The following is a 22476-nucleotide window of genomic DNA, read 5'->3' as shown; positions in this document are numbered from 1 at the left end:
CTCAGAAACCAGAACAGCAAGAGGGATCGCTGCACAGTGAAAGCAGCAATCCCTCTTGCTGTTCTGACTTCTGGGATAGCTGTGCAGCCTGCATTCGCTCCATAAGACGCACACACATTTTCCCCTTACTTTTTAGGAGGGAAAAAGTGAGTCTTATAGAGCAAAAAATACGGTAAGTACTTAACCTGAGGTACCACTGTACATTCCTTGGCTTGCTGGGCTCAGTCCTCACTGTTTTTTGTGAGGTCGCCTCTTTACATTTTTGGGAAGTGGGGAGCTTTAAAAAATGGATTTGTGCATATATTGAGATTCACCTGAGTGTGCTGATACCTCCGCCTTGTTTCTCTTTGGCCCTGTTTTGGCAACAATCCTGTCAGCACTCACCAGCTGAGTTTGCTACTAGGAGGAGTGATTGATGAGGCAATAGTACTGCTGGCCAAGTTAGCTGGGTTTGTAAGGAAGCAAAATGGAGATGTTCCAAAATTTGTCAACACTTGGTCTTGCTTTGGAAGATTAACTGCGCCACAGCTGCATGTTGTTATATTCTACATTATAATTCAAACAGTTGCAATGCTTATTTTTTTCTTTATACTTCATTTGATATTAAAATCAAAATACATCCAAGAAATATATAAAAACTGCCATCTGCAAAATGCATTTCACCACACACAGTTACTCCCACAGTGGCATTTCCTCATATGGAACTAAATTATACAAGTATGAAAGGAAAAATAAAGATAAAAAGCAAACCCCCTTTTATCCCATTTAAGACATTCTGCCACAGGGTCAACACCTAGAGCCTAAAATTATTCTGTGGCCTAATTTTGTCCTAGTATTCACTGAAGAGCTGCCATGTATATTGTAGTTGCTGTTAATGCTCTTAACATTATGTTAGTTGCTGTACACAAAAGAAACAAAATGGCAAATCCCTACCTATAGGTTACCATTAATCTGAACACACAGAAAAGAATGTAAGAATTGGATAATTAATGGGTTTTTAAAAAAATGATTTTTAAAGTTTGCTAGAACTTCAATAGATGTTCTTCTCAACTGCAAGATCTCTCCCCCCTGCCGGCAAAACATATTCCATTCCTTATTTGTCATCATACTGCACCCCAAACTATTATGTCCCCTGCATCTGGGACATCAGTCACCCAAAACAGGACTCTGTTTCGGACAACTTACAGGTCATTCCACTTGTAGGAAGACATTGCCCTCACATTCTACAGTTCCATCCTGAGAATGTGTCTGAATTTTCTCCTTGTAGCATTTCCTACTCCACAGCTGCATAGGAACATTTGGCTGCAGAATCATTTAAGGGCTCGTAAATATTTGCGGGCAGTTTCGGGGTGGGGTGATGTGAGGTCCTGCCTTAAGGGGTCAGCAAACTTTTTCACAAACTTTTTCAGTCCACTGTCCCTCAGACCTTCTGGTGGGCTGGACTATATAATAACCCAGAGATGCATGTTAAATAAAAGGACACATTCTACTCATGTAAAATCATGCTGATTCCCAGACCATCCACAGGCCAGATTTAGAAGGAGATTGGGCTGGATCCAGCCCCCAGGCTTTCGTATGCCTACCCATGCCTTGAGGCAGCCTTTCTCAAGCTTGGGTCCCCAGATGTTTTTGGCCTACAACTCCCATCACCCCTGACCACTGGTCCTGTGAGCTAGGGATCATGGGAGTTGTAGGCCAAAAACATCTGGGGACCCAAGGTTGAGAACCACTGCCTTAAGGCGACTCTACCCTTTCTTGAGACATCTATATATTTCAGCTAAAAGGTCCTACAGGGAGCTGTCCATGGTGCTGATCTGTCTTAAGCTGTCTGACTTGAATGAAGTGCTTGTTACTGCTTCCTGTTCCTCTGCAAGTCTCAAACCCCAGCCGAACAGGATATAAGCCCTTTCCCCCAATTCTATCAGTAAAGACAACTTTCAGAATCAAATGCAGAGAGCAGGATCCATGTGTAGAAGCTGGCTTATATGAGGTGGGCACAGGCATGCTAGAGTAACTGCATTAACCAAGCAGCTAATGAATGCATAACCCCATGCAAGCCAGCATGAAGAGTTGCCCACTTGACAGCACCCATCTGCATGTAATGTTACTGGAAATGCACCTTTCACTGCTCCTGGAATTCACAATGATCAGAGTAAAAGAATTCAAGTGGCTATGTTCATCTGGGATAGGCTTGGAAACAAACTCTGAAGCTTGTTTAAAAATTAGCTGAAAAATACAAGGTGAAAGAGGATTCGTGGCTTCTCCACCACCTTCCCTCATCCCTCAAAGCAGTCTCTGTGCCCCCTAAGCAATCCCTGCTGCCAGAAGCTTGCGCAAGTCATGCTGGCTGGTGGCTCTGCAGTGTCAGTCTCTCCCATCACTGCTGACCAAGGATTAAGCCCCATAGCTTTGCTTGCTAAATGCAGCAACAATGCTGTTTGCCACATGACTGGCTGGAGGCGTCCTTAAGCAATGGAAGCCACAAAAAGCTGTGCCCCAGTTGGCTCTGGGTATGCCTTTTTGACCAACCCCAGCAAAACTGGGCAAAAGGACTGAGCGGTAGCTCCCAGGACCAAACCTGAGGCTATTTTTAAACTGGGGGAAAATATGTACTTCTGGCGAGGCAAAAGACAAAATAGGTCCACGCAGTAGCAGCTGTCTCCTACTGCTATACTAGCCTAGGCTTGCCGTACGTCAGGAAAATTCTGTCCTGGTTTTCAGGTGTAAAAATGGCGTCAGGAGCGAATTTTGCCGAGGTGGAAAAATGTCAGGGGAAACCCAGATGTATGGCAATGCAATGGGGGAAAGCAGTGGGAACAGCTCAAAATCACTATTTTTGGTGTAGGTTTCTCCCAATTTTGGTGGCTTCCTTAAAAAGGTTCAACAACTTCGCTTTCTGAAATATGGCAACCCTATGACTTCTTAATGAAACCAGGGCAGGGTGAGTTCTTACAGAGTGAATGAATGTAAAGACTCAGCGCAGAGTGTGATAGAGCTATTGGGGAGGGGGACACACTGATTCGTATTTCGGAGGGGGCACTGCCCCGTTTGCCATCATTGCAAGCCCCACTTAACTAAAAATATGAATACATATGCATGCATAAATACACATATAAAATGTGGAGACATTGTCTGTTGTTCAGGTTTGTCCAAATCTTCCAAGGAACTCTCTGACTTATGATCAGATTTCCTATTATTATTATTATTATTATTATTATTATTATTATTATTATTATTTCAATTTATACACCGACCTATACCTGGAGGATGGGGCGTGGGTGGCACTGTGGTCTAAACCACAGACTTAGGGCTTGTGGATCAGAAGGTCGGTGATTCGAATCCCCACAACAGGGTGAGCTCCCGTTGCTCGGTCCCTGCTCCTCCCAACCTAGCAGTTCAAAAGCACGTCAAGTGCAAGTAGATAAATCGCCAGAAGTGGCTTAGTCATGCTGGCCACATGACCCGGAAGCTGTCTGCGGAGAAATGCCGGCTCCCTCGGCCTATAGAGCAAGATGAGTGCTGCAACCCCAGAGTCATCCGCGACTGGACCTAATGGTCAGGGGTACCTTTACCTTTATCCCTGGAGGTCTCACCTACTCAAATGGGGCTGCAATCCAAACCGCCTTTGGAGCTGTGGGTTTGGACTGAGGATAGATACCCCTCCCAGCCATGCTGGCCTCTGCCCTTGGAGTGATGCCAGCATCAATCTGATGTGCAACTGTTCTGGTGTGCCGCTGGCAGGATCCTCATCAGTGGCACCCGCAGAAAGCCCACAAATGGGATGTTTCAAGGGTGGGGCTGAGATGGCCCAGGATCGGCTGGATCCCAAGTTCAGCCCTACTGTTTGGGCCCAATTTGGACCCGATTGATGCACCAACTCCAGTCATTTGCCTTCCTATGCCTTCAATCCTGTTTGAATGGCAAGACTGCAGATGCAACCCTGCTGTTTCCTGGCTGCAGTCTGGATTGCAGTGTAAGGCCCCTACCCTCACTTAATGCAAAATAATGTGTATTTTGGCAACTACTACTATGAAGGATTCATTTCTACATGTGCTGTGAGACATATATTAGAATTAATTGAAAATAACCATGTTTGCAGGGTGTATGCTGCATGTGTCAAGTTATTAGCTGAGTGATGTCGTTACCCTGTGCATTTCATCAGCATCATCTATTTGCATATACTATATAGTAAAACTGAGCACATTTCTTTTTTTAATGCAGCAACTCAGAAATAAAGGTAGGCTAATGCGAGCTAGGAATGCCTAGGGTTTCTTAAAATTAAAAATGATATTGTAAAGTGTTTATGCCATACACATTTAGAAGTGAGTGGGTAATTAGCCTAAGGAAAATTTAATTAAGATAGCAAATAATATGTTGTACCATAAGAAAAAAGAAGTGTTGTTGTATCTGCAGTGGGAAAATGTAGTTTATGTACACTGAACATTCCCCTCTAGCTTGACAGAGTGAAAAATCGCCATCTCTTCAGAGACAGCTGGTAAAACATCAGGCTTCAAGACTAATCTACCTATCTTTTGCCTGATTTTTCTTTTTAAAAAAACAGCCTCTAAGATGTAAAAGGAGCCCTTGTCTCTCCTTCTGGCTTCTACTTATTTTATCATTGCTGTCATTATCGTTTACAACATACCAGCATTATTTACAATTAGTACAATGAACTTGGCACAAATCCTTCTTCCAGTAAGGATGGCAGTCTAAATCTGGTAAGGAACAGGGAATAACATGGGTGTGCAGCCGCTGAATAATAAAAGATGAAATGCTTTTTATGTGCCAGCTCTAGTAGTCCAAGACAAGGCTGGTGCATCTATCTTTACCTTTCCCCCTTACTTACAGAGACAAAATACACAGCGATTGAAGAAAGAAGGCCACCAGCATCACGACAGATGATGGTGACTGACAGTTTCCTGCTAATCCAGGAGGAAACAGAAAGAGCAAGAAGATTAAAGGATTCCCAGAAACATAAGATAGCCAGCTCTACAAGAAAATAGCATTCACTTCCAATTACTGTACATTGTGCTGTTAGGTTAAAAGTTAAAAAAACAAAATAAAAAGCAACAGGGGAAAGGAATAAGAAAACTTATTGAGGAAATTCTGTACAACACTCCTCTAAAAACATACCAAAAGGATCAACATTATGTAGTCCCAAAGACTACCACTTTTGTTTGAAGCCCATAGATTGAAACAAACATAAAGTGTCTCAAAGGATAGTCCTCCTTCTGCAGTGAAAGAGCATGTCTTTTTTTAATTCTATATCCTTTGCATATAAAAATACATTACAAAAATATAAGAACCCTTTATAGTAAACAAATACATTTTATGAACAGAGAAGTCACATGCAGTAGCAAAATATATTTAAGGTAAATATGGCTGACCTATCTGATGAGGTATGTATAGCATGAACCATGCAATCCTATACTCACTTACTTGGGAGTAAGGCTCAGTAAACCCACTGCAATATTTCTGAGCAAACATGCACAGGATTGCACTGTGAAAACCTAAAATTACCATTTTAACCAATAGGAAATATGAGTGAAAGGGTTTCTCTTTCCCCTAACTTTAGGAAACTGGGCTGAGGTGAATGACAAGGTGGGACCCCTCCCCTCCTGACTGGACGGGTAGTTGGGTCTTTCTTCAACACTGACAATGGGGCCATATACTCGAGGGCAGTCGGCTAGCTTAGGTGTCACAGGGCAGGGGCCAGATGGTACATACAGCTCAACTTCAGGTGCTTCCTGTCGCTCAACATCTGTTGACTGAGGCAGCTGCCTCATTCTGCCTAATGGTAGAGCAGGCCCTGTGTGGCAGCATGTAATATCAAAGGGTAAGCCAAACCTAAGTTGCACTGCTTAATTTACAGCACACACATTACACACAACCACAAATATAATTTTGTATTCAGTTAACGAAAAAGTTTTTGGTTTAATGTTTCATGTTAAGGGTTTTCTATTTTCTTTCAACCTCCAAAATGCTGGGAAACTGTAACTACTCAGTCATTCCCTCAACAGATGCATTATTCAGGCAATATTGATATAGGTTCCCCATTTGTGGAATGCCCTCTTTAGTGAGGTGCTTCGGTCTCCATCATTATTAACTTTCAGCAACAATTTAAAAACATCACCCAGACACTTGGTGGCTGAAGAATACTGTTCCTGGCAACCCTGAGATCAGGAGATGAAATGATGTTTTTAACTGTAACTACTTTTACTATGACTGCTCCTAGATTTTAAAACTGTAATTGTACTCAGAATGTTCTAACTTTAGAATTGTAATTTAGAATGTTTTTGTATTTAAATTGTGTTTGCCACCCTGGGTTCCTTCAGGATGAAGGTGGGATATAAATTCAATCAATCAATCAATCAATCAATCGTATGGTTTCCTATCTACTATCTTGAAGCCAGAAGACTACCAGATGTAGAAGGATCAACCCAAATCCCAGATTTGCCTGCACTGAAGTAGACACATGGAGTCTGTGAAACTTAAGCTACCATTCCATGCTACAAGTAGCCAAGTGGTAGCCAGCTAGTATCATCCATGTAAGAGTTACAAAGGAACTGCTAGCCATTGCCCCTCCAAAAAAACTGGGGCAACTCATGCCCTGGTTATCTCCCGCTTGAACTACTGCAATGTGCTCTATGTGAAGGGGTCTTGGAAACTACAACTAATCCAGAGTGCAGTTGCCAGACTGGTGACTGGAGCGGCCACCAGGACCATATAACACCTATCCTGAAAGACCTACATTGGCTCCCAGTACATTTCTGAGAACAATTCAAAGTGTTGGTGCTGATCTTTAAAGCCCTGAACAGTTTTGGCTCGGTATACCTGAAGGAGCATCTCCACCCCCATCTTACAGCCTTGACACTGAGATCTACATAGCTCCAAGGACCTTCTGGCAGTTCCCTCACTGTAAGAAGTGAGGCTACGGGGAACCAGGCTGAGGGCCTTCTCAACAGCGGTGCCCGCCCTGTGGAACGCCCTCCCGTCAGATGTCAAGGAGATGTGTAACTATCTGACTTTTAGAAGACATCTGAAGGCAACCCTGTATAAGGAAGTTTTTAATGTTTAATGTTTTATATGTTTTCATACTGTATATTCTGTAAGCCGTCCAGAGTGGCTGAGGCAACCCAGTCAGATGGGTGGGGTACTATTATTATTATTATTATTATTACAGCCTGAGTATATGCTCTGCTCCCAAGCCTAAGGTTTCTTACATTTCCCTGATAACCAGTTTCAGCACCACCTATGACATCTGCCTAAGGCCCGAAGGTAAAAAAAAAAAAAAAAAAAAAGCCTAAGGAACAACGTGCCTGCTTTCAAGATAATATTCTGTGGCTTCCGTGAAGAAACCTGGCACGAGAATCAGCCATACATGTAGCTTCTCCTGAAGCTCAGTTTTGAAAGAGCAATGCTCAGGCTTATTGAACTAGGTTATTTTAGAAAGATGTTTTATCAACCACCAACAACCTCAAGTATAAAATAATTTTTCCAACTAATGACCAGCAGGATGACAACGTTTTTTAGTTCTTATCAGAAGCCTGCAGTCCAGTTCTGTGAAGAAAAAATTCATCAGTGACAGTATGAGAAGATTAAACCTCTTCCAATAGTGAAAACTGGCAGAAAATAAATAAAGCTGATAAATGATGGCACTTGCGAGTGAAGGTGCTGCAGATTTTACAAGTATTTATGGTTTTGTTCATAATGAAGAGGAAAGATTGAGAAAGCCCATATTCAGGAAAACATATCTGAGTTCTGAATTTATATAGAGGTATTCTCCATACATATAAGTTTGCAGTAACCATATGAATATGAACAAAAGGTAATAAACCAAGAGCTTTGCACTCAATGATTGAGAGAAAGGTTTGGGAGAAAGCTCTTTTTTTCTCGTAGCAGAGTTAGCGCAATGAGGATAGCTCCAAGCACATTAAAACTTGGTAAGATTTTACGTCTTCTCTAATCCACCTTTAAACAAACATTCCCCATGAAAATACTTAGGCTTGAATGAATAACAAGAATCTTAGCTTTGCAAATAAGTGAAACTCACAGAGTTTCCAGAAGTTATAGCAAACATGCAATCTTGGGTTAAAAAAAAAATGCAGACTTTAAATCTGTTTTAGAGAGATTCGTTTCACTTGCAGGGAGCCATGGCTGCATGGCTCCTCCTTTGCATGCTCCCAGAAACACTGTGGGAAGCCAGTGGGAGGAGGGAGCAGAGACTGCTGAGAGCAAGCTAAGCCCTACCCACAATGGTAACTTGAGCTCAAGGCTCAGGTTAACCCTTTCTCTCTCTCTCTCTCTCTCTCTCTCTCTCTCTCTCTCACACACACACACACACACACACACGTGAGAGTCAATAACTGTATACAGTGGTACCTTGGTTCTCAAACTTAATCCATTCCGGGAGTCTGTTCAACTCCTGAAACCGTTCGAAAACCGAGGCACAGCTTCTGATTGGATGCAGGAGCTTCCTGCACTCAGGAAGAAGCCGCGTAGGATGTTCAGCTTCTGAAAAGCGTTCGCAAACTGGAACACTTACTTCCAGGTTTGTGGCGTTCTGGAGCCGATTTGTTTGGGAGCCAAGGTACCATTGTATTACAACACTTGAGGCTACCTGAAAGTTTCTTGCGAGAAGACTACATAGTTTTCCAGTTACATGCGTAAGGCATAACTATGGATCACAAAGTATAGACAGACTTGATGTAAAACTTAGTCAAGGGCTTAAGAAAGCATATGTAGCTCTGTCCATAGCCTTTCACATATTGCTGTGCTGTGTACATAGGGCTTTTAGTCCTGACCACATCACATACTGCTGCACCTCAGTCATAGTAATATGGGTTGGGAGAAAGATCACACAGGGTAAACTGCCACAGCATAAGTGCCCAAGTTTGTGCAGAGTTAGGTCAGAGAGCTCCCCCAAACTTAGGCCTTGAAACTATGGACTATATAGCTTCCTTGCTCCTGAGATCGGGAACTTTCCTGAGGTTGGCCCTGCTGCACAGGAGGTTCTTTGTCTCACCTCAAGGAAGAGTGACATGGCTGCATGCATAAACTGAATATTTTACTTAGGATCATCAGGCGTTACTGGTTAAAAGAGAAGCAAGGAGGAAAGTGAATGAGAAATTGCAACTCACAACACAGGAAGGCTGCTGAGCCCACCCATTCTACTTCCAGATACATTAACCACTTAAGTGTGTCTTTGTCTTCTCTGAGTACAGTGGGTGTTAATTAAAAACTATTGCTTACTCCAGCAGACCCTTGGGAACTAGCTCAGAACCGCAGGGCTCCTTGAGGCATTGACTTCTTTCGCAACTCCTAAGAGGAGTGCTGTGGCCTAGAATTTGACTGAATGATAAACACACCATTTTCTTATCTACTTAGTTCAATGGAAAGCTCTCCTCAGATTAAAATTAATATTTCAATATGCAAATTGCACTTTACAAAATTTCAGCTCAGCTCTAAACAAGCAACAATAACTGAAAACAGCAGTTTCTTGCACAGCCTGCCTCTTGCTGAATACAGATGCTGGTTCCAGGGAAATTTTATTACGATTTGCCTCACATCAGCTGGGAACAGGATTCTGCTTGTTATTGGATTGAAGATCAACAACAATGGAGAAAAATTTTACTGATGTGTCACCTTTCATGACTGTTCAGCTTTAAAGTACAACTAAAGAATTTAGGGTCTGAACTCTTGTGTTTTTTGTTTGTTTGGAAAAAAACATGTTCTCTATAAAATGAATGGATAGTGTACTTTCTGGAAACATCACTAAACACCTTCTATATGGACTCACTATTTAAAAAAGGGGCAGAATGTGAATACATTAAAGGGTTAGGCCATGGGTAGGCAAACTAAGGCCCGGGGGTCGGATCCGGCCCAATCGCCTTCTAAATCCGGCCCGCGGACGGTCTGGGAATCAATGTGTTTTTACATGATTAGAATGTGTCCTTTTATTTAAAATGCATCTCTGGGTTATTTGTGGGGCATAGGAATTCATTCATTTTTTTTTCCTTTCCAAAATATAGATCGCCGTCCACCCCACAAGGTCTGAGGGACAGTTGACCGGCCCCCTGCTGAAAAGGTTTGCTGACCCCTGGGTTAGGTTGTGGGCCATCCTTTCTTCTGTGATTAAACAATTACTCACAAACATACCCCCAGTGAAGTGAAAGAAGCCTGGAATGGTTTTTATTTTCTTGAGTTGGTGAAAAGAAACCATTCTGGAAGTCGCCTAACAGTAACTTTACAGTGCAATGCTGTACATTTGTGCGGCTTTACTCCATTTGGGATGTTGTTGTTGTTTAGTCATTTAGTTGTGTCCCACTCTTTGTGACCCCATGTACCAGAGCACACCAGGCATTCCTGTCTTCCACTGCCTCCCCCAGTTTGGTCAAACTCATGCTGGCAGCTTCGAGAACACTATCCAACCATCTCGTCTTCTATCGTCCCCTTCTCCTTGTGCCCTCCATCTTTCCCAACATCAGGGTCTTTCCCAGGGAGTCTTCTCTTCTCATGAGGTGGCCAAAGGATTGGAGTCTCAGCTTCAGGATTTGTCCTTCCAGTGAGCACTCAGGACTGATTTCCTTAAGAATGGATAGGTTTGATCTTCTTGCTGTCCATGGGACTCTCAAGAGTCTCCTCCAGCACCATAATTCAAAAGCATCAATTCTTCGGCGACCAGCCTTCTTTATGGTCCAGCTCTCACTTCCATACATCACTACTGGGAAAGCCATAGCTTTTACTATACAGACCTTTGTTGGCAAGGTGATGTCTCTACTTTTTAAGATGCTGTCTAGGTTTGTCATTGCTTTTCTCCCAAGAAGCAGGCGTATTTTAATTTTGTGGCTGCTATCACCATCTGCAGTGATCATGGAGCCCGTTTGGGATATACCTGGCCAATTCACTGTAGGTCTTTTAGTGGGCACAACATTTGCTTGTTTTAGATGCACCTTTCTTGCTGTGCCCCCCAAAGTAGGCTTCAAACAGCTTAAAGATTAAACGTGTGTGTTTTCTGTTTACTATTTGGTTTGTTGCCACTAAGGAAAAAGCTTCTGCAACTTTGTTTATTCGTATAACGAAGTATGATAAGGTCAAGTGCTTTTTAGCCATCTGTTCCCCACTCTGCTATGGATATCGCCCTTCGTGAAAAGCAGCCTCTCTCGCGGCGCAGAGTGATTGCTTCGTGCAAAATACCAGTAGCCTAACTGTGCAGCCGCGCCTGCTGTGCACACAAACGTGTTCCCTTCGCTGAACTAATTTGTATCTGCTGGGCCAGCTTAATGCAACGCTTCTTTAGCATCCCCTTCGCCAACTGTGACAGCTGCTGCAAGGAGGCCTGTGGTGCATGTGAGGCCCCTTCATAGCCTCTCTCAGTTGTGTCTGCACCAAAACATCACAGGGTAGTACGCTTCTGTAAAGCACATGGATGTGCTCCTGAAAAGTATATGAAGCGTTACAAACGATGGCCTTACACAACAATACTCAGTAAAAAGGGGACAACTTTAAGCTATGTTTTGCAAACATATTCTATCAACTTACTGTGACAATATAGCCCCTTCCATCCTCTGAGCGAGACACACAGACTACCTATGCTAACAGAAAAATGCAATTTTTTCAGGCAGATATAAAAGTCAGTCACACAGAATAATAACATTATTTGGACATAGTTACAAGAGTTTAGAACTGGGTAGTCAAATGGTCCGGGATTTTCTAGACATTATCTTGTTTCTTCAAGCTCTGTCAACTTGGTTTTCTGAAGCTTCTTGCATGCAATTCTCTATGCACATGCATTAATCTATTATTATTATTATTATTATTATTATTATTATTAAATTTGTCCGTAACTTTATCTTGCCCAGGGGAACCCAAAGCAACTTACAACCAAAAAACAGGCCAAAAAACCCACAACTCCCACATAGATACATTAAAACCAAGTGGAAAGAAAAATACACTAAAAATATCCCACTCAAAAATGTATTTTGAAAAATATGTGGAATCTTATTCTCTTCTATATCTATATTCAAATGGCACTATTTAGAATCTGAGAACGGGGGGGGGGGGGGCTACACAAAAGCTGGAGGCACTTTTTAGATGGCAAATCCCACTGAATTTAGCAGAACTAACTTCTGCAAAAATGTAAGAGGAAAGGCAGGCAGGCCATGTTCGATAAAATGTACCTCTCATCCTGAAAATAAAACAGAATCTCTCATACAGAGGATACATTTAGAAACCTGTAATTTTATGTGATTATCTGCAAGAAATGCTGTTTGCAAAAATAGTATGCCAGAAATACTCTTATGCTGAAATACAAAATGCATATACATAATTTACATGTAAAAGGGAAGGGGAACTGTTTTGTTATAGTCCTAGAACATTCTTTATGCTTCTTGGAATATACAACACTTACACTTTAGGATAAGAAAATGAGAGGAATCTTGCATTTTATTTATTGGATATATATTCCCTTTGACTTCCTGAAAAGGTTTAAATCATAATTATAAGCTCTTCTGTGGAAAATCTGATCAACATCTGCAAGATAAACAGCAATAAATCTGAAACAAGCATGAGAACTATGCATGTAAGCAGCTTCCAACAATTTAATGAAAATTTTAACTCTCCACAATTGCCTCTCTCTTCCATTTCAGAAGTCATACTCTGATTATGACTTGGATAAGGTTCAAATTCACTAAGCACCTTGGGTAAAGGTAAAGGGACCCCTGACCATTACGTCCAGTCACGGATGACTCTGGGGTTGCGGTGCTTATCTCGCTTTATTGGCCGAGGAAGCCGGCGTACAGCTTCTGGGTCATGTGGCCAGCATGACTAAGCTGCTTCTGGTGAACCAGAGCAGAGCACAGAAATGTTGTTTACCTTCCCGCCAGAGCGGTACCTATTTATCTACTTGCACTCTGTAGTGCTTTCAAACTGCTAGGTGGGCAGGAGCAGGGACCAAGCAACAGGAGCTCACCCTTTCGCAGGGATTCAAACCGCTGACCTTCTGATCGGCAAGCCCTAGGCTCTGTGGTTTAACCCACAGCACCACCCACATCCAAAGTACCTTTGATAGCAAGCTATTATTTATCAGCCCTATCACAATATAGATAATTACCTCTGCTACAGATATGTATGTCAGCTATTTTGAATACACAAAAAACAATCCACAGCTCTGAGATTTTCAGTATCACTGATTCCAATTCAAAGTGTGTGCACAAATGCATATGAACGTTTTATTATTATTATTATTAGTAGTAGTAGTATACCCCACCTATCTGGCTGGGTTTCCCCAGCCATTCTGGGTGCCTTACAGCATATATAAAACATGGTATCAAAAAATATCAAACAGTTGAAGCATCTGCTGCATTGTTAACAAACAACTGAAGTTTCTAGATCTGGGAGGTTTGACATCTTTTTCATTTAAAATAATCTATCTATCTATCTGTCTATCATCTTCCAAGTATTACGTTGAAAGTGTTTTATGAGTTATCTGTTGCTAGGAATGTGAGAAAAATGTACTATGTGGTTTGTTTTAGAGTACTATCGTACACATTCCTATTCAGAAGCAAGTACCATTAAATTTAATGAGACTTACTCCTAGGTTAAGTGAATATAGGATTGCAATCTGAGGCATTATGAAAGAGAAGAATGGAATTAAACACACAATTGTCATTTTAGAGATGGACTTGTGTTTAATGTAACATAAAGTTCTGGCTTCAACATTTGCTCAGATGTACTTTTTGGCAAAAGTGCAATCCGCAACTAGTGCAAGTTTTTGTGTGGCAACTGTTATATTAAAATTTAAATTATTTCTAGTAATAAAAACCTTGCTTTAATAACTTCAGAAGCAAATAAATGCTGGCAGAAAAAGAGAACTTATTTTGAAAGAAGAAGATCTTAGTAATTCTCTAGAGAAAGAAAGAAATACTGCATACTTTGTGCAGAAGCAAAGCATAGATTGCGCTTTACTTCTGTGTTATACAGGTTACTCTCAAAGGGTTAGACAGCTTGAGTATAAGAAAATAGTGTCATAATATAACCTTTGTATTAATGGCAGTAAAATATGGGAGATGCTTTTTAAACCTGTGTTTGGCTGATCTTTGGGGCCATAAAAGGAAGCTGCAGTTCATGCAACAATAACTTTTACCGATAGCAGCAGCCGGATATTACAGTCCTCAGATGTAAATTTTATGAAAAAGAACATTATTATGAACTTTGCAGACAGTTATTATGTCTCATTTTCAGCTGTTTAGCACAGTTCCGAAGAGGTTTCAGCTAATGAATGCAGAATGAGATATAAAGTTATTAGAAAGCTCTTAGTTTGAGTTTAGCACTGACAGGTTAGCAAATTTTACACACACACACACTTTTGACAGGTTACATTTTATGGTCAACTAGTGATAAATGTTGAAAAAACTATAAGATTGTTTCCCCTTACACCAAGCCAAAAACATTTTTTTACCATGCCATGACCCAACCATTCTAAGTAATTTTGCTGTATTAAAAAGCTAGGGCTGAATTAGGTGTTGGGAGTGCAGCAAAGCAACTGAAATATTCATTTCCTTACATGCCAACCTCTGTCTGACTCTCTCTGACCATATTCTCAGCATATCAATTTTCACTGTGTGAATTGACCACTTAATGAGTATTCAGGTTCTGTAACAACAGCAAACAGGCACAATCTGTGTAGCTATTGCTTCTTAACAATTTTTAGCCTAGTTACAGATAGGTAGCCGTGTTGGTCTGCCATAGTCAAAACAAAAAAAAATCCTTCCAGTAGCACCTTAAAGACCAACTAAGTTAGTTCTTGGTATGAGCTTTCGTGTGCATGCACACTTCTTCAGATACACTGAAACAGAAGTCACCAGACCCTTCTATATAGTGAGAAGGTGGGGAGGGGTATTACTAAGAAGGGTGGTGGGAATGGGTGATTGGCAGATACCTGTGATGAGCCTGTTGACGACTCTTAACGACTGCAATAGGTCTTACAGGAAAAAGCAAGGGGAGAGAAGGTGAAAAATGGCTTTGTCATGTATAAAGAGATAAGAATCCAATGTCTTTGTTCAGACCAGGTCTCTCCATGGTTTTAAGTTTGGTAATAAGTTGCAATTCAGCAGCTTCTCTTTCCAGTCTATTTCTGAAATTCCTTTGTAGTAAAACAGCTACTTTGAGATCTTGTATAGAATGTCCTGGGAGATTCATGCCTGAAGGGAGTGTGGCCCAATATCTTAGTAACACAGTACATATAAACTTTGCCCTAGTTGTATGGGATCTTTATTTCCTCAAGCTGCTTCTTTATGAATGAGTGAATTTTTTTTTTTCTCATAGAAAACTCATGTTGCTAGTTGCTATGGTAAGATCTGAGAGCTCCTTGTATCTGTTATGTTGTTTAAAGGTATCTCTCAAAAAAGCATGTCTTGAATAGAAATGAGTTTATTATTAAATAGATTTAGCAATAGTAGTTCCCTTCTACAGCCTGCACCTACTAATAGCAGACTCTCCTGAACCTTGACTTCTAGTTCCTTCAAACCCAAAAGGGAGATGTACAATCACAAGTTTTAAGCACAACACAATCCTAAACTGGCTAAGAGAGTGCTAGACTTATTAATTCCCCACCCTATACAGTCGTACCTTGGAAGTCGAATGGAATCCGTTCCGGAAGTCCGTTTGATTTCCAAAACATTCAAAAACCAAAGTGTGGTTTCTCCTGCAGCCAATCAGAAGCTGTGGAAGCCCCATCAGACGTTTGGCTTCCAAAAACAGTTCACAGACTGAAACACTCACTTCTGGGTTTGCGGCGTTCGGGAGCCAAAACGTTGAAGAACTAAGCTGTTCAAAAACCAAGGTACGACTGTATTTCTTTTACATGTGGATTCAAGATTTTCTGCTTTTAATAGTATATCAATAACAGCAAGACAATGTGTTCCCTACCCCACAAATAGTGGAAAGTTCCAGTAGCGATGCTACAGGATTTAGACCCTTTGAGTAAGCACTGGGGGCTTACGGTGTCTTTGTGATATTTGTTTTACTTTACAAATATATAAGCAGCTTGTGTTGGAAGCAAAGATGCACTCCTAAACAGGGAGCAGATCCTCTAAGTCTGCATTCACAAACCCTGTACCCCCACTGAATTTCATAAAACGCACTAAACATGCCAACACACATCTCAAAACTCTGCCATTCTTTGATGGATTCTCTCTCCCTTCAAACTGGAAAACCTGGCTCCAAACTGTTTCAAGGACTGGGCCCCTCATCTCTGAAGGATGTAAGGGCCAGATCCTGGTCCAATCGCATGGGAGGTGGGCAGGAACAACCTATAATCAATTAGGATTATGCGACAAAATTCTCAGCCACCCGTTCACCATGCTTAAGATGACCAAACTCAGAACTGTACTGATGGTTCCAGTTCCACATATGGGCAGATCAGTGGCATAGCGTGGGGGGTGCAGGGGGGGCCGGCCGCACCGAGTGCAACATCTGGGGGTTAGGGGGCGCAAATCCACGGGTTAGGGGGCACAAATCCACGGGTTAGGGGGCACAAATCCACGGGTTAGGGGGCGCAAATTACTTGCCTTGCCCCGGGTGCTGACAACCCACGCTATGCCACTGGGGCAGACCTTCAGCAATTTTTTAAAAAAAGAAATTGTAACAGAAGAATAAAAATGATATGCGGAAGGAACGTATTAATAAATTGCATGAGAATTTTACATTGCATGAGAATTTTATAAGGACCAGCATAACTAATGGAGCTTGCGAGCTAGAACGATGCATTAATTCATTTTTGTTTTTAAATGTCTCTATATAATGCTTCAGGATGCATTAACTTAAGTTGCTCTTCTCTCAGGCTTTATTTAGGCCATGAAAACCACTCTGAAATTAATAAAACTAATAAACAAAAGCAAAACAAAACATTAAACGGATGAGAAGGTAACAAACCTTACTTGTGGTAGAGAATCTTTTTTAAAAATATATATATTCTTACTCACTTGGAACACTACACAGACGATCAGTATTCATAGAATTATAGAGTTGGAAGGGGACCCTGAGGATCATCTAGTCCAACCCCCGGCAATGCAGGAATATGCAATTGTCCCACTTGGGGATCAAACCTGCAACCTTGGCATTATCACCACCACCCTCTAACCAATTGAGCCAGCCAAGCCATACATTGAGATATAAGGCATTCTATTCACAGACCTCCATTCTAGCCTCTATTCTTGAATCTCAGTACAGTGGTACCTCGGGTTAAGAACTAAATTCATTCTGGAGGTCCGTTTTTAACATGAGGTACCACTTTAGCTAATGGGGCCTCCCGCTGCCACCGTGCGATTTCTGTTCTCATCCTGAAGCAAAGTTCTTAACCCGAGGTAGTATTTCTGGGTTAGCGGAGTCTGTAAGCTGAAGCGTCTGTAACCTGAAGCATCTGTAACCTGAAATGTCTGTAACCTGAGGTACCACTGTAGAAGCACAAATCTGGATATACTGTATGTCATTTTGCCTTTCTTTTTTTCTGAGACAGTGCCCTTTGTGAGGAATTCCCTACTCGACTGTTCCTTTCTCCTCTATTTGTGTTCCACTGGCATTTGAACACTCTTTTTAAAGGAGAAAAAGCCTTCGATTTTGCTGTTGATCAATTTAATTACTTTATCATTACCTCCAGTTTCTGTGTTCTTTGTGCCCGGGGGGGGGGTGCTGCTTTTAGCTTTTTTTTTGCAACTGCTTTCATGATAATAGTATTTTGGTTTTGACCTTTGTGGTTTTATACTTCATTTGCAACCCCTTCTTGGAGTCAGAAAGCAGGATACTTTTCAAACGCAGGAGAAAAGCAGGATGCAATATTTTTCTATAAACAAAATAACTAAATTAATTCATATTACGTTTAATATTAAAAGGCTTGTGGTTTGGGGAAGAACTGCAGCTTGGTGGTACAGTAAATGCTTTTCATGAAGAAGGTTCCAGGTTCAGATCCTGACATCTTCAGATAAGGCTGGGAAGACTCCTTCCTAAAACTCTGTGGAATTGCTGTCAGTCAATATAAAGATACTATCAAGCTAGACAGAGCCACGATCTGACTTGTATAAGGCAGTTTTCTATACTTCTGTGAGTTGCTGACCTGGCAGTTCTCAGCCTGATCTAAAACCTGTCAGAAAGGCTTACAGCATACTAAATGCGGAATTTCTATCAAGCACACAAGGGCTATTGTCAATGTAATCAAAGGTTACCTTTGCTGAAGATAACTTTTGATGAAGAGAGATTATACCAGGTGTTGCTGCAGAAGCCATCATTGTAAAAATTTCTCTTAGGTCACGGTATTGATCAAATGCGTAGTTGAGTAAAAACAACATGAAACAGGACTAGTATTTCAGCTACTAAAAGGAGTCGAGGACCCTCCTACTACATCAACATGTGAATATGTAAAGCCATTGGTCAGCAAAAACTCCAGTCATGAGTTATTCAAGCATCTCTTCCAAGAATTTTACCCCAATGATTATTTTTTTTAAATTGTTTTCAACAACAACAGTAACAACTTTTAACAATTCCAAGCATAATTGCATGGGGGGGGGCACTTGGAGCAGCATTTTCCATATTAAATTAATAATAAAAGGTATATGCAAATGCTGTGTTGCAGGTGTCTGCAAAGGGAACTGACTCAGGCAGAAGCACACTTCATTTTTAAGTCTCTGTGTTAAACCTTACCTGTTTAGGTATTCGAAAAAGGGTGTTCTTAAAGAATATATCTTTGGCCTGGCTCCATGTTCCATCAATGATAATGATCACATAGGGATCAGGTGAGCTCAAGTCGACCTCTTCCAAATTTGCTGCTCCAGCTCCAGGATATAATATTAAGGTATTTTTATTTCTGCACACAGATGCCAGCTCAGGGTACCTACAGAAATATTGAAAAAATGACTTTAGTGTTTTCTTTCTTTCTTTCTGAGTACAAATATAGAACTTGCTCGTCTTTTTCGATCCTGCCTATCCCATTTCGCCTCATGATAAACCTGGATTCTAAGTATTCACACATATGAAATCTGTTTAACATACTTAGCCCCACTGGCTTAGGAAACTCCAATTCTTCATTCTTCAGAATGAAACTACTTATTTACAATCTTCCCCAAATAATTCCACCCAACACCATTTTCTCTCAAGGACTACCTAAATGCATAGGGAAAGAAACCTGTGTATTGCACTCCTATTACCTTGGTGAATGAGACTGCAGAAAGCTGATAGCCTTTGGAGGCAGAACAATAGTGGGGTGCAAGGAGCAGTGTGATGGACCAGACTTCCCCAGAAGAGGGACAGGAAACAAGCAAACCAGCTCTGCCAACCCCTCCTTTTTTGCTGACTTCCCCACTGTTAGCAAGCAGGTATCTTCTTTCCTTGGAGACGGGTGGCGATGTGGGTTAAACCACAGAGTCTAGGACAGAGCCTCCGATCAGAAGGTCGGTGGTTCGAATCCCCACGATGGTGTGAGCTCCCATTGCCCGGTCCCTGCTCCTGCCAATCTAGCAGTTCGAAAGCATGTCAAAGTGCAAGTAGATAAATAGGTACCACTCCAGCGGGAAGGTAAACGGCGTTTTCGTGTGCTGTTCTGGTTAGCCAGAAGCGGCTTAGTCATGCTGGCCACATGACCCGGAAGCTGTAAGCCAGCATCCTCGGCCAATAAAGCGAGATGAGCGCCTGCAATCCCAGATTCAGCCACGACTGGACGGTCAGGGTTCCCTTTACCTTTTTATCTTCTTTCCTTGGCTGCCTTCATGAAACAGCTCTTTGATCTTTGGAAGTATTATTTTTTTAATGTCCCAGTCAACCCTCTCTATTGGCTAGACTTGGAAGGCAACTGGGCATGGGGTCGGGTTGTTTAAACTCAAAAACCACAATTTTCAACTTATGGTTTTTACAGGGTAACACAATCTGGAAAAAGATGTTCTTAAAGAAACACCTATTTTATAAAACAATTGAACCATTCCCCATTAGAGCATAATAATACAAGGCAAACTGATCCTAAGCGCAGACAAGACTGTGTTTATCAATATCCATCTGTTTCAGAATTCAGGGACTAGTTTCATTTGCAGTCTTCTCTTTAGGCTTTTCCTTTTACATTGCTCCAATTGTACTAGCTTCCCGTGCCTCAACTCTTTCTCTCTACCCTATAGCATATTCCCCCCTCTCTCTTTTTCTTCCCTATATGTAAATTATTTCAACTCCCTCCCTAAATGTCTTAGTCAATCAGAGGGGGAAGTGGAACCTTGGTATAGTTTCTATTTCCCCAAACATCTTTCCCCCCATTAAATCTATAAGTTTCATTTCCCTTTGGCAAATTCTCAGGCTTAACTTTGAACCCTCCTGTATAATGTAGACCTCTAAAAAAAAAAAAAGGAAGCAGCCAACCATTTTATAAGAAAGAAGAAAACATAAAATGGTGGAACAGTTTCATTCCTTCAGAGGCAGCAAAAACCATGTATGGACATTAGGGAGTGGCGGTTGCTATAAAATGATCCAATGACTGCATTCAGCTCTTAGATTTAGGAACACCGAACAATGCATTAAACACATTTAATGTTGAATTGTTAATTTATATCTATGCCAGGATGTCTGCATTCTCATCAACACAACTTTATGAATGGCCACAGTGCCTATTTTACATGCTTTTAACCTTGGCGCATTTTCTTTTTCATTTTACATTAGGTTTCCCTCTGGTCTCACAGTTTACACTTTTTCCTCTACAGTTATATATGCATTTCCCAGGATGCGATGAAACACACTTTGCCCGCAAAGCTTGTGTCATAATACCTCTGTTGCTCTTTAAGGTGCTACAGGGTTCTTTGCTGGTTTTCCAGCCACATGCCAACAAGGCTTGATGACACCACCTCCAGCCACGATAGGGGAGGAGAAAGGCACGCCTCCCGCCCACTGTAGCTAGTTTCTGTGACAACTTATAGTCCTAGCTAGTAGTGGACGGCATGGTTCAGCAGCAGTACTCACCTGACCTCCTGACAGAGTCACTGTTGCTTACTGGGTAGGAGAGGGGTAAGGCAATAGAGAGGTCAGTGAGATCAACAGGATCGCTTTGCCAACCTCCCTGCTGCCAGGGGCGGAGGAAGGAGGTGGGGGTGTGTGGTCCGCCCGGGGTGTCACCACTTAGAGGGGTGACAAAATGCCGGGCGGCACTCATCACGGGGCCTGCAGTGGGAGAGACGCAGTGGCTTGGGCACCCACAGGCTCCGCGCTGCCCAAACGGTCTGCCCACTGCATCTCCCTCCCCCCAGCTATAGGACAGCTGAGTGGGAAGAGGCAGGCAGACTCCAGAGGCCCCGCGGTGCGCCCTGCCCCTAAGGGTGGCTCGCCCCGCCCCAGGCGCCCGAGCAGCTTCCTCCACCGCTGCCTGTTCCTCCTAGTAATCAGCAGCAACACAGCTGTCGGGAGGATGGGGGTAATAATAATAATAATAATAATAATAATAATAATAATAATAATAATATATTATTTATACCCTGCCCATCTGGGTGAGTCTCCCCAGCCACTCTGGGCGGCTAAGTAAGCACTGCCACCTCAATATGTCAGCTGCTACTTAGCTTACATTAAAATCGTAGGATTGCAGAGTTGGAAGGGACCACGAGGGATATCTAGTCCAAACCCCTGCAATGCAGGAATCTTTATGCCCAATATGGGGCTCAAACCCACCACCTGAGATTAAGAGAATCATGGACAAAAAGATAGGATTCCAGGTGGAAAAATCAAAGTTAGAAACAGAACTGTTAGAACCCAGTTCTAAGATACTTTCAAGAATGTATAACTTGTTGCTAAAATGGAACACACAAGATGAAACGGTCAAATCAGCTATGATAAAATGGGCACAGGACATAGGGTACAATATCATGTTTGCTGACTGGGAAAAGTTATGGACCACCGGCCTGAGATTCACGGCATGTAATGCCTTGAAAGAAAATATTATGAAAATGATATACAGGTGGTACATGACTCCAGTCAAGCTTGCAAAGATATACCATTTGTCAGATAATAAATGTTGGAAATGTAAAGAAACTGAAGGAACGTTCTTTCACCTCTGGTGGACCTGCCCTAGAGTTAAGGCTTTCTGGGAAATGATATATAATGAGTTGAAAAAGATATTTAAGTATACCTTTCCTAAGAAACCAGAGGCCTTTCTTCTGGGCATTGTCGGCCAGAGGGTGCAAAAGAAAGACCGAGCTTTTTTTATGTATGCTACAACAGCAGCAAGGATACTCATCGCTAAATACTGGAAAACCCAAGATTTGCCCACACTGGAAGAATGGCAGATGCAACTGATGGACTATATGGAACTGGCGGAAATGACTGGCAGAATCCGAGACCTGGGAGAAGAAGCCGTAGAGGAGGATTGGAAGAAATTTAAGGACTATTTACAAAAACATTGCAAACTGTATGAATGCTAAGAAAGATGTAAGATTAGCAACAACATGGTACCAATAAATTAGTTAA

General features: G+C 41.8%; 1 protein-coding gene and 1 long non-coding RNA gene across 2 annotated transcripts in view; one reads left to right on the top strand and one right to left on the bottom strand.

The window, feature by feature from the left end:
• LOC309380673 overlaps positions 1-5236 on the top strand; it is a 36274-nt gene extending 31038 nt beyond the window's left edge. The window contains exon 2 of the long non-coding RNA XR_014173011.1: positions 4849-5236. This is a non-coding gene — a long non-coding RNA (uncharacterized lncRNA). The remainder of the gene's footprint in view (positions 1-4848) is intronic.
• The window catches only part of DTWD2 (DTW domain containing 2), a 96289-nt gene that overhangs the window by 20259 nt on the left and 53554 nt on the right, over positions 1-22476 (bottom strand). The window contains exon 4 of the mRNA XM_081930765.1: positions 18694-18883. Coding sequence (XP_081786891.1) covers positions 18694-18883 — 190 coding nt within the window. The remainder of the gene's footprint in view (positions 1-18693; positions 18884-22476) is intronic.

This window comes from Podarcis melisellensis (assembly GCF_964234715.1).
Source record: "Podarcis melisellensis genome assembly, chromosome: 11".
Lineage (NCBI taxonomy): Eukaryota > Metazoa > Chordata > Lepidosauria > Squamata > Lacertidae > Podarcis > Podarcis melisellensis.
The sequence above is the reverse complement of the archived record's forward strand: the minus strand, read 5'-3'. Positions and strand labels throughout refer to the sequence as shown.